General features: G+C 66.1%; 1 protein-coding gene across 1 annotated transcript in view; it reads left to right on the forward strand.

Moving 5' to 3' along the window:
- Nucleotides 1–2,432: 2,432 nt before the first annotated feature.
- Nucleotides 2,433–13,533, forward strand: part of SSBP4 (single stranded DNA binding protein 4) — a 51,396-nt gene continuing 40,295 nt past the window's right edge. Inside the window, exons 1-2 of the mRNA XM_044998381.1 lie at nucleotides 2,433–2,651; nucleotides 13,119–13,191. Coding sequence (XP_044854316.1) covers nucleotides 2,596–2,651; nucleotides 13,119–13,191 — 129 coding nt within the window. The 5' untranslated portion in view covers nucleotides 2,433–2,595. The remainder of the gene's footprint in view (nucleotides 2,652–13,118; nucleotides 13,192–13,533) is intronic.

Raw genomic sequence — 13,533 nt, forward strand, 5'->3', positions numbered from 1 at the left:
AGTGATCAATTCAGCAGAATCAGGGTTGGAAGGGCAGGGAGACGGAACCTCAGCCAGGTAGGGGCGAGGCCTGTGCCCCCCTCCATCTTCGGGGCAGCCAGGCCAGCACCAGGTTCCCATGTGCAATTCACCAAGAGAGAGCCCGGGGTGGGGGTGGGGAATGAGTGGGCATCTGCTGCACAGCGTGGGGTGGGAGTGCTTGGCTTGGGGCTGGAGCCACTCCGCGGGGGAACGGGAACCGTCGCCTCCCCTGCTGACAGCCCGCTGGCACCCATGCACCGAGCTCACGAGCCCCCTTGAACGGGCAGCCCCTGGCACAGCAACAGAGACATCGTATCCCAGTGCCGAGACGCTGGGGCGACGGGGCAGCACAACAGCCCAGATAGAATTGCCCCTCCCCCATCTCCCTGGGGATCCTGTTCTGCCCCGTCCCCAGGGGAGATGGGATCCCGCTCTGCCCACGGAGAAGTGCTCTGACTTTCCACACAATGCGCCCCGGCCCTGCTCAGCGTCTCCTCCCCTCCATCCTCCTCTAGTGGGGCCTGGGCCACAGGGAGGCCGATGAGCCGGCTGCAGCCTTGGCTGGGCCCTTAGCTCCGGGCTGCTGGCAACCTACTCGGGGCATGAGGTGCCATGTGCCAAAACCCCCAGTGTCAGCAGGGAGGCCCCGGAGTGTGGCCTCTCTTCTGATTCCCAGCCTGTGAATGCAACTCGGCCTCCCGAGAGGAGCTGCAGGCGGAGGGCGCTGGGGCTGCAGGAGGCGGCTGCTGCAGGATTTGCCTTTTCACCCACTTGGCTGCCCCGGGCCCCAGCCAGAGGCCAAGCAGTCTGGCTGCTGGACAGGGACGACTGGCCTGGACACAGCCTGCGGGGATCAGTGGTGACTAACCCTGCGTGCAGGGGACTTTGAAACACAGCACCTTGGCACATCTGTTCCCAGCAAGCGGTTTCCACGATATTCGGAGAGTCCCAAAATCTCTCCCAGCCGGGCTCCCTGCACCCCGAGGAGGGGCAGCGTTCCTCTCGGCCGGGCCTCCTGTCCTGTCCAGGGCAGCCCTGGACATGTGCACTCCCCTGCGTTAGCACCCAGATGTGCCAGTCACACAGGAAGCAGAACCAGACAAGCAGTTTCTTCTTCCTTCGAAGCCAGAGCCACTAGACCCAGCAACCTGTGCACACAGGAGCTGCTGGGTGAAAATACCCATGGGGCATCTCCAGGGAAAGTGGAAACAATGAAGGAACTTCCTTCCAAGTGGGTATTCACCCACGAAAGCTCATGCTCCAATACGTCTTTTAGTCTATAAGGTGCCACAGGACTCTGTCGCTTATTACAGATCCAGACTAACACGGCGACCCTCTGATCCTTCCCAGCCTAGCTGGTCCTGAAATGGTTTCCCAGCATGAGGGACAAACAGCAAGAGGGGGTTTGGCAGAATGCAGTGTCCAGGGCTGGCAGTGGGAGCACTGGGCATGCTGGGTGAGGTACTGGCCATGGGGTGCTGGGTGCAGGTTGCTGGGTGCTAGCAGGGGGTTCTGGGTGCAGGTTGCTGGGCACTGGCAGGGGGTGCTGGGTGCAGATTGTTGGGCGCTGGCAGGGGGTGCTGGGTGCAGGTTGCTGGGTGCTAGCAGGGGGTGCTGGGTGCAGGCAGGGGGGTGCTGGCAGTGGGGTGCTGGGTACAGGTTGCTGGGTGCTGAGAGCACTGTGCAGGGTGCTGGCAGGGGTGTGCTGGGTGAGGTACTGGCCGTGGGGTGCTGGGTGCAGGTTGCTGGGTGCTAGCAGGGGGTTCTGGGTGCAGGTTGCTGGGCACTGGCAGGGGGTGCTGGGTGCAGATTGTTGGGTGCTGGCAGGGGGTGCTGGGTGCTAGCAGGGGGTTCTGGGTGCAGGTTGCTGGGCACTGGCAGGGGGTGCTGGGTGCAGGCTGGGTGCAGATTGTTGGGCACTGGCAGGGGGTGCTGGGTGCAGGTTGCTGGGTGCAGGCAGGGGGTGCAGGTTGCTGGTCACTGGCAGGGGGTGCTGGGTGCAGATTGTTGGGCGCTGGCAGGGGGTGCTGGGTGCAGGTTGCTGGGTGCAGGCAGGGGGGTGCTGGGTGCAGGCAGGGGGGTGCTGGCAGGGGGTGCAGGGTGCTGTGGTGGGCACTGGGTGCTGGCGACACTATGCTTGGCTGCCCATGTTAGCCCTGGGTAGAGTCTGAGGCTGGAGGAAGCACGTGTCAGCGTGGTGCGGGTGAATGGGGGTGATCGAGGGGGGCGCCAGGCCTGTGGGTGTCACAGTGGGATGTGGACCAGGCGGCGGGAGCGTGCGCCAGTGCAGAACCCCGCGCTCCAGCCCCGGCGTTGCCCTTTTAAGAGCTGAGCCGGGGCGGGGGAGGTGGCGCCGTTCCTGGAACAGCCAACAGAAAAGAGAGAGAGCGCGCGAGGGCGAGCGAGCCCTCCCTGCCCGGTGCCTGCGCGGCGGTTTCAAGCTCCCCCGCCCGAGCGCCGCTGCCGGGTTTGCGGCCGCTGCTCCGGGCCGGGGCCGGCGGGGTGGCCGTGGCGATGGGGCGCTGCGCCGGCCGCGCTCGCTGACGGGCGTGCACAGGCGAACCCGGCCGCAGCATGTACGCCAAGGGGAAGGGCTCCGCCGTGCCCTCGGACAGCCAGGCCCGGGAGAAGTGAGTCCGCCGGACCCGGCGTGGGCCGGCAGCGGGGGGCCGCGTGGGTCCCGTTCCCCCCTCCCCGGGGGGGCTCCACGCGGGAAGTTTGCCGGGCCGGAGTGGGGCGCCCGCACATGGGGGCGCAGCCGGCAGCCCCCGCTCCGCTCTGCCCGGGCTGGGGGCGGCGTGTGGCCCCCGGCGGGGCCGGGGCCGGGCCCGGGGCAGCGGGTGGGGGGCGAGGGCTTTGCACCGCCGCGGACGGGGAAACTCGGGGGCTGCAGCCGGCTCGGAGCGTCTCAACTTCGCGCCGCCAACTTTGCGCTCTTGGGGAGGCGCGGGGGCTGCGCGGGGGCCGCCCGGCGGGGGAGCAGAGCCGGGGGCCGGAGCCGGGCGGTCGCTGCGGCGACTCGTCTCGGGGGCTGGCGGTGCCCGGTGCGCGCTGGGCGGCTCTGAACGGGGCCGGGGCCCGGCTCTGAGAGCGGCTCCGCTGGCCCGGGGACGCGGCACCCAGCCCGGAGCCAGGCGCGGGGCTGCGAACGGCCGCCCCTTGGGTGACTTCCGCGGCTCGGCTCCCCGGGCCCCCCCGCGAGGAGCGCCTGGCCCCGGCCGGGCTGTGCCCGGGGTCTCCGGGAGCGGGGCGGGGGGTGTCAGGAGCCGGTCCCGCAATTCGCTGCCGGCCGGGGCTGAGGGCCGGGGGGGCCCCCGTGCTGCTGCTGCTGGTAGCAGGCGCTGATCCTGTCGGGGTCCCGCAGGAGCCAGTCCCAGCCCCGCTGGGATCTGGGCAAAGGGTCCTGACCAGGAGGGACCCGCTGCTCTGCCCTTCTCAGCCCGCCGGCCGCGTGAGGCAGCCGGTTGCCCTGTGCCCCGTCCTGTGGCTGGGCCCATGTCCAGCGGGGGGGCAGGGCAGTGGGGGGTGCTGAGTGTGATGGGGGGAAGAGGTGCCAGCTTAGCGGGTGTTGGGTCTGGGGGAGGGGCTCGGTTCCTGCAATGCCTCACCATGTGCAAACAGATTTTTCCCCTGGGGGGCAGTTACTCTGTGGAGAGCCCTGCCCCCCCCCCAGCCTTTGCCCCGGGGCAGCCCCCAGTGGGGGCTTTGCGTCCCTGCCGAGGCCGGCCCATCACGGCCCTTCTGGAACGGGCCCTTGGGCTCAGTGCACAGCCTGCGCCGGGGTGTTCGCTGTCAGGGAGACGTGGGATCCCGCAGGGAGCGGAGGCTGAACCTCTTCCTACCGAGACTGGCCCTTGGGCCAGAGAGGGAAAGGAACCAGCCAGAGACCCTGGAGGGGATTGGTAGCCCCCTCCCCCCCTCCAGCCTGGCCCTTTTGGGGGGACTTGGGGTATTGTTTCAGCCACGGAAGGAAGACAATGCAGCCTTGGGACCAGACGGCCGCTCGGTGCCTGCCCCTGCCCCTGCCGCTTTCCGGGGTTGGTGGGCGACAGTCGGGAGCACGGGGGTTCCCGTAGGATGAGGCCTGTCTCCGCCAGTGGCTCTGTGTGTGTCTGATCCAGGGGCCGGAGGCCCATTGGCTGCGGGTGATGGGGCCAGGAAGGCTGCGGGTGCTGGGACGGGGGGAGACGCGCGGCTGGAGCGTTTGCTTTAGGAAACGCTGGGGCTGCTGCAGGAGCAGGGAAAAGGCCGGACGAGGGAACCCCAGGACCGAGCTGCCCCCCCCCCCTGCGGTGCCAGGGCAGGTGCTGGTATTAGAACGGAGTCCGGACAGTTCCCCTCCCTTTGATTCTGGGGCTGTCCTGGCTCAGAGCCTCGCCTCTCCTGGGGGCACAGAGAGCAGAGCAGGCAGGGGAGCTGCCAGGGTGAGCCGGGGCGGCTGTGTGGGCCCTGGGGTGCCAGACTGGTCCCGGGCTGAGTCACTCGCGTGAGCCAGACGCTCGACCTGCCTTTGGCGCCGGTCGGTCCCGTTGAGGCAGCTGCGCTGACTCGGGATCCAGGTGAGCAGCATCTTAGCGGCTGCTGCGTTGTCACTCGCTCATTCATAAAAGCGGCTCCTTGAGAGCCGGGGACGCGCCTCCTACAAACACAGCCGCCAGCGGGGGGCTCTTTGCCTGTGCGCGTCTGTCCGTCCGTCCGCCTGCCCTGCGCGTGTCCGTTTGTCACCACCTCTCCCTGGCGGGTCAGTGCAAGACCCTGTTCTGCCCCCTTTCCCCAGGCGATGCCGGGCCAGGGGGGCCGAGGGACCAGCCCCAGCCTGGCCCCATTGAAATGTCCCTGGCTTGGATCTGGAGCCCAGGGGAAAGGGTCTGTCCCATGACATGACCATTCTGGGGGGTGGGGGGATTGCAGGCTGGCTCAGCGGTGCTGGGGGTTGTGAGATGCGGGGGCCCAACTGGCTGGGGGAAGGGAATGGCTAGAAGAGTCAGTGACCTGCCCAGGAGCCATGGGGCCTGCGGTTCCAGACCCCGGCCGGGTTTAGTAACTCGGGAGGGGGGGGCTCCACACGGGGTGACTGCATTGGAGTCAGTGCAGCTACTCAAGCAAGTTTACTCACTGCAGGATTGGGGCCATGGTCTTCCTCTCAGGGGGGAGGGCCTGCTCCCCCTCTCCCCAATTTGCTGGCTGGGAGCCCTGGTCTTCTCGTCTCTGGGCTGGAGTTCAGAGCTGGCTGGCTTTGTGTGGCCATTGCCAGCTGCTTCCAGGCTCCCGGACAGGGGCATCTGGGCCCGCTCTCCCCCGTCCCCCAGTGCAGTGCCCCTGCTGTGTCTGCGCTGGCGCTGCCAGTGCTTCCTGCCTGCCTGGTGAGGACAGCTGGTGCTGCTAGGTTAGGTCAGCCTGGCCCCGTGAGCACCTGGGTTGGGCAGCGCTGGGAGCTGCTGAGGAGGAGGCGAGAGATGTCAGAGGTTTGGACTGAGCCTGGGGGAGATGCCAGGGGCTTTGGGTGTCGTCTGTCACCCTTCTGCTTTCCCTGGTGTGGCAGGAGGAGAGTGAAGATCTGGGGGGGAGGGGGCTGGAAGGAGGCAGGAGCGGGTGGGGTTAGGGTTAGTCCGTGGGGAGTGCTGCCCGTAGGGGGCCAGTCCCAGCCAGGCCCTGTGGTGACACTCACCAGCAATTGTTCCTGTTGTTTTCTGGGCTCGGTTGGTGATGGCTGAGAAGCTGGGATCTCAGCTCGGACTCACTGGCATTGGTTTTCCTCCAACACGTGTGCACATAAGTTTGTTGTTGTAGGGTTGCCAGTAAGGGCTGAGCCTGCATGCACTTCTTTGTTGTTGTAGCTGTCATAGGGGGACTGGCCCTTTAAGGAGGACGAGGCCAGTGCACCTGTGACTGAGCATCTGTCTCCCAGCTGAGCTCTAAAGGGGGCACCTGATCCCGGGAGGCCAGGGCCAAGCAGGCGTGGCAGAGGTGAGGGGGGCCAGGGAGCTGCTGGGGAGACTGCGGAGTGAAGAATATGGTCGGTGAGGCCAGGCCGGAGCCGGGGAACCTCTGGGGAGTTGCAGGAGCTTGTGCAGCAGCTCCTGGGGACGGAGGTGATCGCGCCTGGCTGCGGGAAGCCAAGCCTGGAACGGTGGATGGGGGCAGGGCTCCCTGGTGAATGGAGCCCGGTGGGGATGAAGCCCCCTTGCAGCAGGCCAGAGTGGGAGGCGCAGGGAGGAGCCCGGGGGATAGGGGTTGGTGCTGGAGGGAGGATCCAGAGCAGGGAGTAGGACTTGCAGCGGGCAGGCCTGGCTGAGTGGGACTGCAGGGAGCCCTGGCCTGGGGCTGGAGATGGGGCCGGGGGCAATTGAACCTGGGAGCTCTCAGGTGGACGTCCTGGAGCAGGGGCAGAGGCTGGCAGGCACCAGCTAGACATGGACCCTTGGGAGGCTGAGCTGGAAGGGAGGCCCCGGAGGGCGCATGGCAGCCCGCGGGGATTCGCTGCACGCGGGGGAGTGGGGACGACTGGCTTTGCCATGCGGGTTCTGTGGGTCAGCTCGGGCCTTTGGGCTTCCCTGTGTTGGTGGGTTGCTGCAGGGAGCCCTGGGCTGTTGGCTTTGGGGTCGTTAGTTTTGCTTTAAGGAAAACTTTGCATTGGAGCGTTGGCACGAACACCTGCCAGGAGAACAGGGCCAAGCCCCAGCCTTGCCTGGGGGAGGCGCTGCTCTCTGGAGTAGCAGGAGCAGGGGAGAGCCATGCTGGGCGGGAAGCCGGGGGGTGGGTGGGGGTTGTGCCACCATCCAAGATCTCTTGGATACCCCAGAGCATCCCTCTGGGAATCTGCCCCATATAGACTGTCTGGGACCCTCCTTCCCTCACCAGCCCGGGTCGTTCCAGTCTGCATCCCCTCCTGTGCCAGCCAGCCAGCCCCCTCCTGCAGCCTTCCCTCTATGCAGAGGATGAGTGGGGTGGGAGGGGGCGCCTGCTCAGAAGATGGGGGAGTGGGGCAGTGGCAGCAGCACTTTCTCCAGTAACTTCTCCCATGTGTCTCCTAGAGAGTTTGGCCTTTCGCGGAGTGAAGCGGGAGAGAGCGGGGAGCTCGGTGCCCATGGCTCCTTCGGCCCTGGGACTCTGCCCTGGCTGCCCGCCAAGGTGCCTGTTCACTTTCAATGGGAGGCCAGTCGGGTGCCTCCTGTCCTGTTAGTGTGTCCCTGGTGCCGGGCGAAGGGTCTGGGTCGGAGGGTGCTGCCAGCTGCAGGCCTGGTTGGAGATGTGGTTTGCATTGATTCTCTCCTCTGCAGCAAGAGGCTCCCGTGAGAGAGCCCAGAGCAGCGTCCCCGTAGGGCTTGCCCGTCGCTGGGGGGGGCAGTGCGCCTGTCCCCGTGCCCAGGCGGGGCTGAGGTAACTGCAGCTGTGGAGCTGCTGATGTCAGACCGGCAGAGGTGGGGAATGGAGCCGGCCCCGGGGTCTGCAGGGGTTTGTCCGTTCCCGAGAATACGACACGAGGGCCGAATTGTCTGCTGGCGTCGCTCTGCCCACTGCAGTGGGATGATGTTGGCTTGCGCCAGCTGAGGATCTGGCCCTGGGAAGCAGGGGCTAGAGACTTTTCCCTTTCAATGTCTCGAAGTGCGGAGTGGTGTTATCTGCCCAGAGTGCTATGTGCGGCACAAACACGGAGAAAAAGGACCGGCCCTGCCCTGAGTCTAGAGAAAACGCTTCGAATTGGGCTGTTGCAGATCGTGCCTCCCCGCCCCCAGACGTCTATCCTGGCGCCCATCACCATAGTATCTGGGCTCCTTCCATGTCCAGAGCTGTAGCCGCGTCCCCAGTGGGCTCCGTGGAGTGTCTGAGCCCTGTCCCTTCTGGGGAGGTTTGCGTCTGGCTGGCTGCGGTCAGGCTCTGTGTCCGGGGGCTGGCTGGCTGGAAGGATGCACGTGTCCCTTGGGGGCTCCAGGAGGAAAGCTTTGCAGAGACGCTCAGGCTGCACTGGGTCCCCTCTGCTTGGGCCTCAGGTGTCAGGCTTGTTCCCGGGCTCTGTGAGCCACAGTGCCCCAGACCAGGGTCCCAGGGGTCTCTGCTGTGCAGCCCGCGGCTCCCCCAACTCCAGACCCAGCTCTGCCCCCAGCCCGGCCCCAGCCAGCTCCCCAGTCAGCGCTGCCTCTGCTGTTCCCCACAGGGCTCGGTCCCAGGAGCTCCTGGCTGGGGCGGGAGCCAGGCCTGAGCGTCGGGGCATAGCGGGAAGCTGCTCCTGCTCTCCCTCGCCTGGCCCCGACGTGGCCCATTCCCCTGGGGGTTTCTTGTCCCAGGAAGCCCCAGAAGAGCAGTGCTGCCCAGCCCTGGGTGCGCTGGTAATGGCAGGGCCAGAGACCCCGTAACTGCCCGCGGCACGTGCCAGGTAAACCGTGGCAGGGGGGCCTGTTCGCTGGATGGGCTCCCTGTAGGAGTGCAGGGAGCTGGGTCCTGGGCTAGAAAACCATGCACCATCTGTTCCAGCTGGCACGATCCCAGCTCCCAGCCCCTGCCCCCCACGCCCACCTGGGATGCCCTGGCACCATGGTGCCATTGCTTGGCGGGCTGCAGCATCAGGTTTGGGGTGCGGTGGAGCCTCCCTCCAATGCACTGAGCTGCTGTCACAGCCCTGCTGTTGCTAGCCGAGGGGCTGCGAGCCCCATAGCGACAGCTCAGAGGGAAGCAGGGGGGCCCTGGGAGAACCTGGCTGTGTGGCGATCCTGTCTGGGGAGCGGCTGTACTGCTGTCTGCAGCTAGCACAGAGGGCTGGGGGAGGGCTCGGGCTCTCCTGGCGCCCAAGGTATCTGTACAGCGCCTAGCGCGGGGGGGGGGGGCTGTAGCTGCTCCTCCCAGGGAGCCAAGCAGGTCATCCCCAGCTCCCCACCCTCCCAGCTGGCTTCGAGGCCAGCTCAGCCCTTGCCACCTGCATGGCTCCTGTCAGGGCCTGCCACTGCCAGCAGTCGGGGGCTGTCCCCCTGCATTGGTGGGATGGTCCCATTTCCAGCCCCCCCCACCCCTCCAGGGATGCAGCTGGAGCAAGCAGGTGCCCCAGCTCCTCTGCCATCCAGGCTGTCTTTACCCTTGCACAGAGGTTGCCTCGAGCCTGGCGTTCCTGCGTCGTCTGGCTTGTTCTAATCCTCTGCCCCCCGTGGCATTAAGTCCCAGCACTGGTAGAAGCGCGCGGTGGTGTTAACCCCCAGGGTGCTGGGCAGGAGCCGATGGAGCCGGCAGAGAGAGTGGAGATCTCCAGGCACGGCCCTCTGCCTGGGGTAACCCGGCTGGGCTGGGGCTGCTGGTGGTACCTATAATCACCGCTGCCTGGCATGCCGGGCGGGGGCCCTGGCAGGACTGCAGGAGCCTAGGGGGTCAGTGTGCAGAAAGCTCCCTCCGGTGAGAGGATGAGCAGTGCCTGGCTCGGAGCGTCGGCTGGGCCCTGCTGTGGAGCCAGGATGGATGGACAGGGGGATTTTTGGGCAGGGCCTGACCTGGGCTGGGCTCTTCCCCTCTGGAGACTCACAGGGCATATCTTGAGCCTGGCCGGCTGCCAGCCATGACTGGGGCTGGGGGGCTGGGCTGGGCACCTGGCCGATCCCAGGAGGCTGTGCCCGGTGTCTGGTGCATCCCCAGCTAGCTGAGTGGGCAGGTGTGCCAGCACTGCCCAGGCCACAGCTGTGTCCCACACCAAGTGGGCACTCGCTCTGCAGCGTGAGCAACCTGGGGTAATTCTCTGCTCTGGGGACGCTCCCATCTCCACCTACACTGGGCTGCTGCTCTCCAGCCGGCCCTGCTGCTCGTGCTCCATGTGCCAGAGCAGGCCGGCCGGGCCCCTCGGGCTCCTGCACCGATAACGCCTGGTGGGGGAGCTGGTTACTCGTGCAGAGCCGGAGTGGTTCTCTCTGGGTTTGTCCAGCGCTGCGCTCTTCCCCATGGCATGTCTGTGTGCCCAGCGGGGCCCTGGTTGGAACCCAGCTCCTCCTGTGGTGAGGGCACCTCCCTGCCTGTGCCAGCCACCAGAAGTGTAGGGGGGTGATGGCCGTGTCCCGTTCTGAGAGCTGTGGGGCTGAACTGCCTGGCTCCAGCCCTGGCACAGGGAAAGGCTCCTGGCTATGTGCTGGCTGGAGGTCCATTCCTGGCATGGGGGGGGGGCAGGTTCTGTACCCCCTGTGCCCTCCCAAGGGGCCTGTGAGGACAGCAGGAAACCCCTCCCCCTGTGTGTCTAGATGCCAGCCCCCCATCGAGTGCTGGTGGTGCAGGCTGGGCTGGGCTGAGGGGTCTGAGCCCCCCGGTCTCATCACCCCATAGCCAGCTGCCCTTAGAACTGGTGCTTTGCCTGCTGCCCGTGGGGTCTGAATATGCCTAGGAGCAGAGCAGTGCCCCGTGAGCCTGTTGTCCTGCGCACTGGCTGCGGCCCCAGAGCTGGCTGCATCTCATGGGGATCCCGGGGAGTGGAGGGGAAGTGGCTGAGTTCCCCCCCCCAGCTCATCCCTCTGCCCCCCGCTTTTCTCTGCTAATCCCCCTCCTGCTCTTTCTCTGCATCGCTCCGTGGCTGGGCTGGCTGGGAACACCCCACCGGGCAGGACTCAGACACCAGGGTTTGTGGAGCTGTTGCCAGTGCAGATGAGGTTTCACTGCCTGCGGCCCCGGGGGAGCAAGCCCTGCATGGGACGCTGGTTTATGGCTCCTGGTTTGTGTGGGAGCCGCCCTGGCTGCCTGGGGGGGGAAAGGGGGGTGGCTCTGCAGCTGTGGGCGGGGGAGGCACTCTCAGTCCAGGGATTTAATTCTTGGTGCTCTAGGAAAGCTCCATCTGCGCCTCTCATCATCCCCCTAATGTCCTTCCCAGCCCCGCGGCTCCTCCCTGGGGCCGGAGGGTCTGGCTGCCTGGGGGAGCGAGCGGGGGTACCCTGGATTCCGGCAAGCCCAGCGCGCTGGCCCCTCTGAACCAGCTCAGCAGCTGGGCCCTGCCTGGCTCCCCGTGTAAACCCGGCAGGGCTGCGGGGGAGGGATCAGCCCCTGCTCCCAGGTGACACTTTAACACCCTGCCCTTGTGAGTCTGTGTGAACTGGCTGGTCTGGCCTGCTGGGGCCACACGCCCCCTTCCCTCCACTGCTGGGGCGCGGGTACGGTGAGGAGCAGGGGCCAGCGGTGAGAACGGGGGCAGCACTGGGGCAGGGGGAAGGGAGGGAACAGCCCCCAGGGAGCCAGACGAGAGGGGATGTGGGTGAGGTGCGTGGGGGGGAGCACGGTGCATGTACCTCCCGCTCCGCAAGGCCTGCCGGGCTCCCTGCTGGGGCGCGTCTCAGCCCAGCCGTGCGGTGCCTTTGTCTGGGGGGCAGGCGGTGTTGACGCTTCGGATTTTCTTGCATTGTCGCGGCTTTTCAACCTGCTCAGGATGTTCTGAATAATTGATGCTTTGCGGTGCTGGCAAATGATGGGGAAGCAGGAGCCAGTGGCAGGGCTGGGCGGGCCCCATGATGGGGGGCAGGGCAGCGCCCAAGGTGTAGGGGGCTGGGCGGAGCTGCCCCACTCTCCCTTGGACAGCCCTGGCAGGAAATGCTTTTCCCCTGTGGTTCTGGCCGTGCCTTGTGCCCCAGGGGTCGTGGGGAGCACGGGGGCGGCGTGGCTCGCTGTGGACTGTGCAGTGTCTCGTCCCGCTGGACCCATCCCCTCCCCCAGCCAGAGCCCCCGTGTGGGCTGATCTGTTCCTGGATGCAGGCACTGGGCCGGTCAGGGCCTGTGGCAGACAGGGTGTGCCCGGGGCAGTGAAAACCCTTCTCCCTGCAGGGAAAGCCTGGTGCCCACGGGTGCTCCCTGTGTCCCTTCCAGGGCACCGCATGGCACTGGGGGTGCCATGCTGGTTGCAGAATGAATGCCCTGACCCCCAGGTGGATCCCTGGGGCACTGCCCCTCCTGCTGCAGCTGGGGTTACCCCCTGGCTGGTTTTTTTCTGGATTTGCCAGTTGCCAGAAAAATAATTAATTTAAGCTGCTGGGTTGGTGGTGGGTTTGTTTGTTTGTTTGTTTTAATATGGGTCTAAAGATTTGCATCATCACCACTGGGGTAGCAAATGGTGACAGTTTCTGTGTCCAGCCAAAGATGCTGCAGCTTGAGATAACAGATCAAAACTGTTGCAAATACAGCAGCCGCCTGCCCACCAACGTGCCAGCTCCCCACGCGGGCGTGAGAGGGTTTGAGTCACACGAGAGCAGGGGGAGGGGTTTGCGGAGTTGGTTGGGGGTGCAGTGGGCTTGCCTTGTGCGGGGAGCGTGCGCCTGACTTTTTGCATTTCAAAAGTGGTAACCCCAGCTGCAGCCTCCCCCCTTCTCTGTGGGGCAGGAGTCAGGCACCCCTGGGGCACATGGGCTGACACTGGACTAGTCTGCGTCCTTTTCCCAACCCTCCCTGCTCCATGGAGCCTGGCATGATGCCAGCTGAGCTGGGCTGTCTGCTCTAGACACAGGTCCCAGCATGTCAGACTCTGCCCTGTGGGCCGGGAGGGCGTGCGGTTCCCCTTGGCTTTAGCAGGGCCTGGCAGTGATGGGCCTTTGCCAGATTGACACTGTGCTTGGTTCTGTGGGGCACGAGGTACTTGGTTTCCTGCCCCAGCCCGCTGTGTGGCACGGCTGTCGTGTTCCACCCCAGAGGCAGCTGCCTGACCCACTGGCTCCCCCAATGGGAGGCGCTTGCTAATGCTAGATCTGGGCCTGGGGAGGGGCCTTTGTCTGCATCCCTGTTCATGGCAAGGGGAGAAGGAAACCTCTCCCCATGGGGAATCTGGTGTTCAGGGTCTCCAGGGGGCTTCTGGAAGCATTGGCCACATACTGCCAGGGCCTGCTCCCCGCAGCCCCTGTCCTGCACGGGCAGAGCTGTGCCTGGGGGGCGGAGATAGCACAGTGGGGCTGACTGAGGCTGGCCTGGTCTGTGGAGGGAGGGGTGCGGGCCCCCCGGGGCTCAGCTCTGTGGGGCATCAGGACAGAACTAGCCGGATTCCTCCTGGGATCAAACGCTCTGGCTGGCTCGGCTCCATGGGCCCCTTGCGGGCTGGGGGCGCAGGGGGCAGTGGTGGCGGGGGGGGGCATTCCTGGGACTCAGGCATCTCTCGTCTCGCGCAGGCTGGCGTTGTACGTGTACGAGTACCTGCTGCACGTGGGAGCCCAGAAATCTGCACAGACCTTCCTCTCGGAGGTAAGACCAGGGTGGCCTGGGCACATGCCCAGCTGCTCTCCCATTGGCTGCTAGAGCTTCCATCTCAACCCTGCTCACGTGCCAGTCCCATGTACTGGCCAGGGCCGTTTTGGCTCTGCTTGGCGCCATGGGCTGCCAGAGCTTTCGACTGGCCCTTTGTAGGGGGCAGCCCCAGGCTGGTGAGGGCCCCAGGTGCATGGCTCCCAGCCAAGGGGGGCTGGGACACAGGGTCTGCAGCTGGGGCAGGGAGAGGGAGGCCCGAGTGCGGTGGGGATGGGTCCAGCGGAGGCTGCATCACCTGGTTCTGTGCCACTGCAGGGCATTGGGGCAGCCCTACTGCCC

The sequence above is a fragment of the Mauremys mutica genome, chromosome 24 (genome assembly GCF_020497125.1).
Source record: "Mauremys mutica isolate MM-2020 ecotype Southern chromosome 24, ASM2049712v1, whole genome shotgun sequence".
Lineage (NCBI taxonomy): Eukaryota > Metazoa > Chordata > Testudines > Geoemydidae > Mauremys > Mauremys mutica.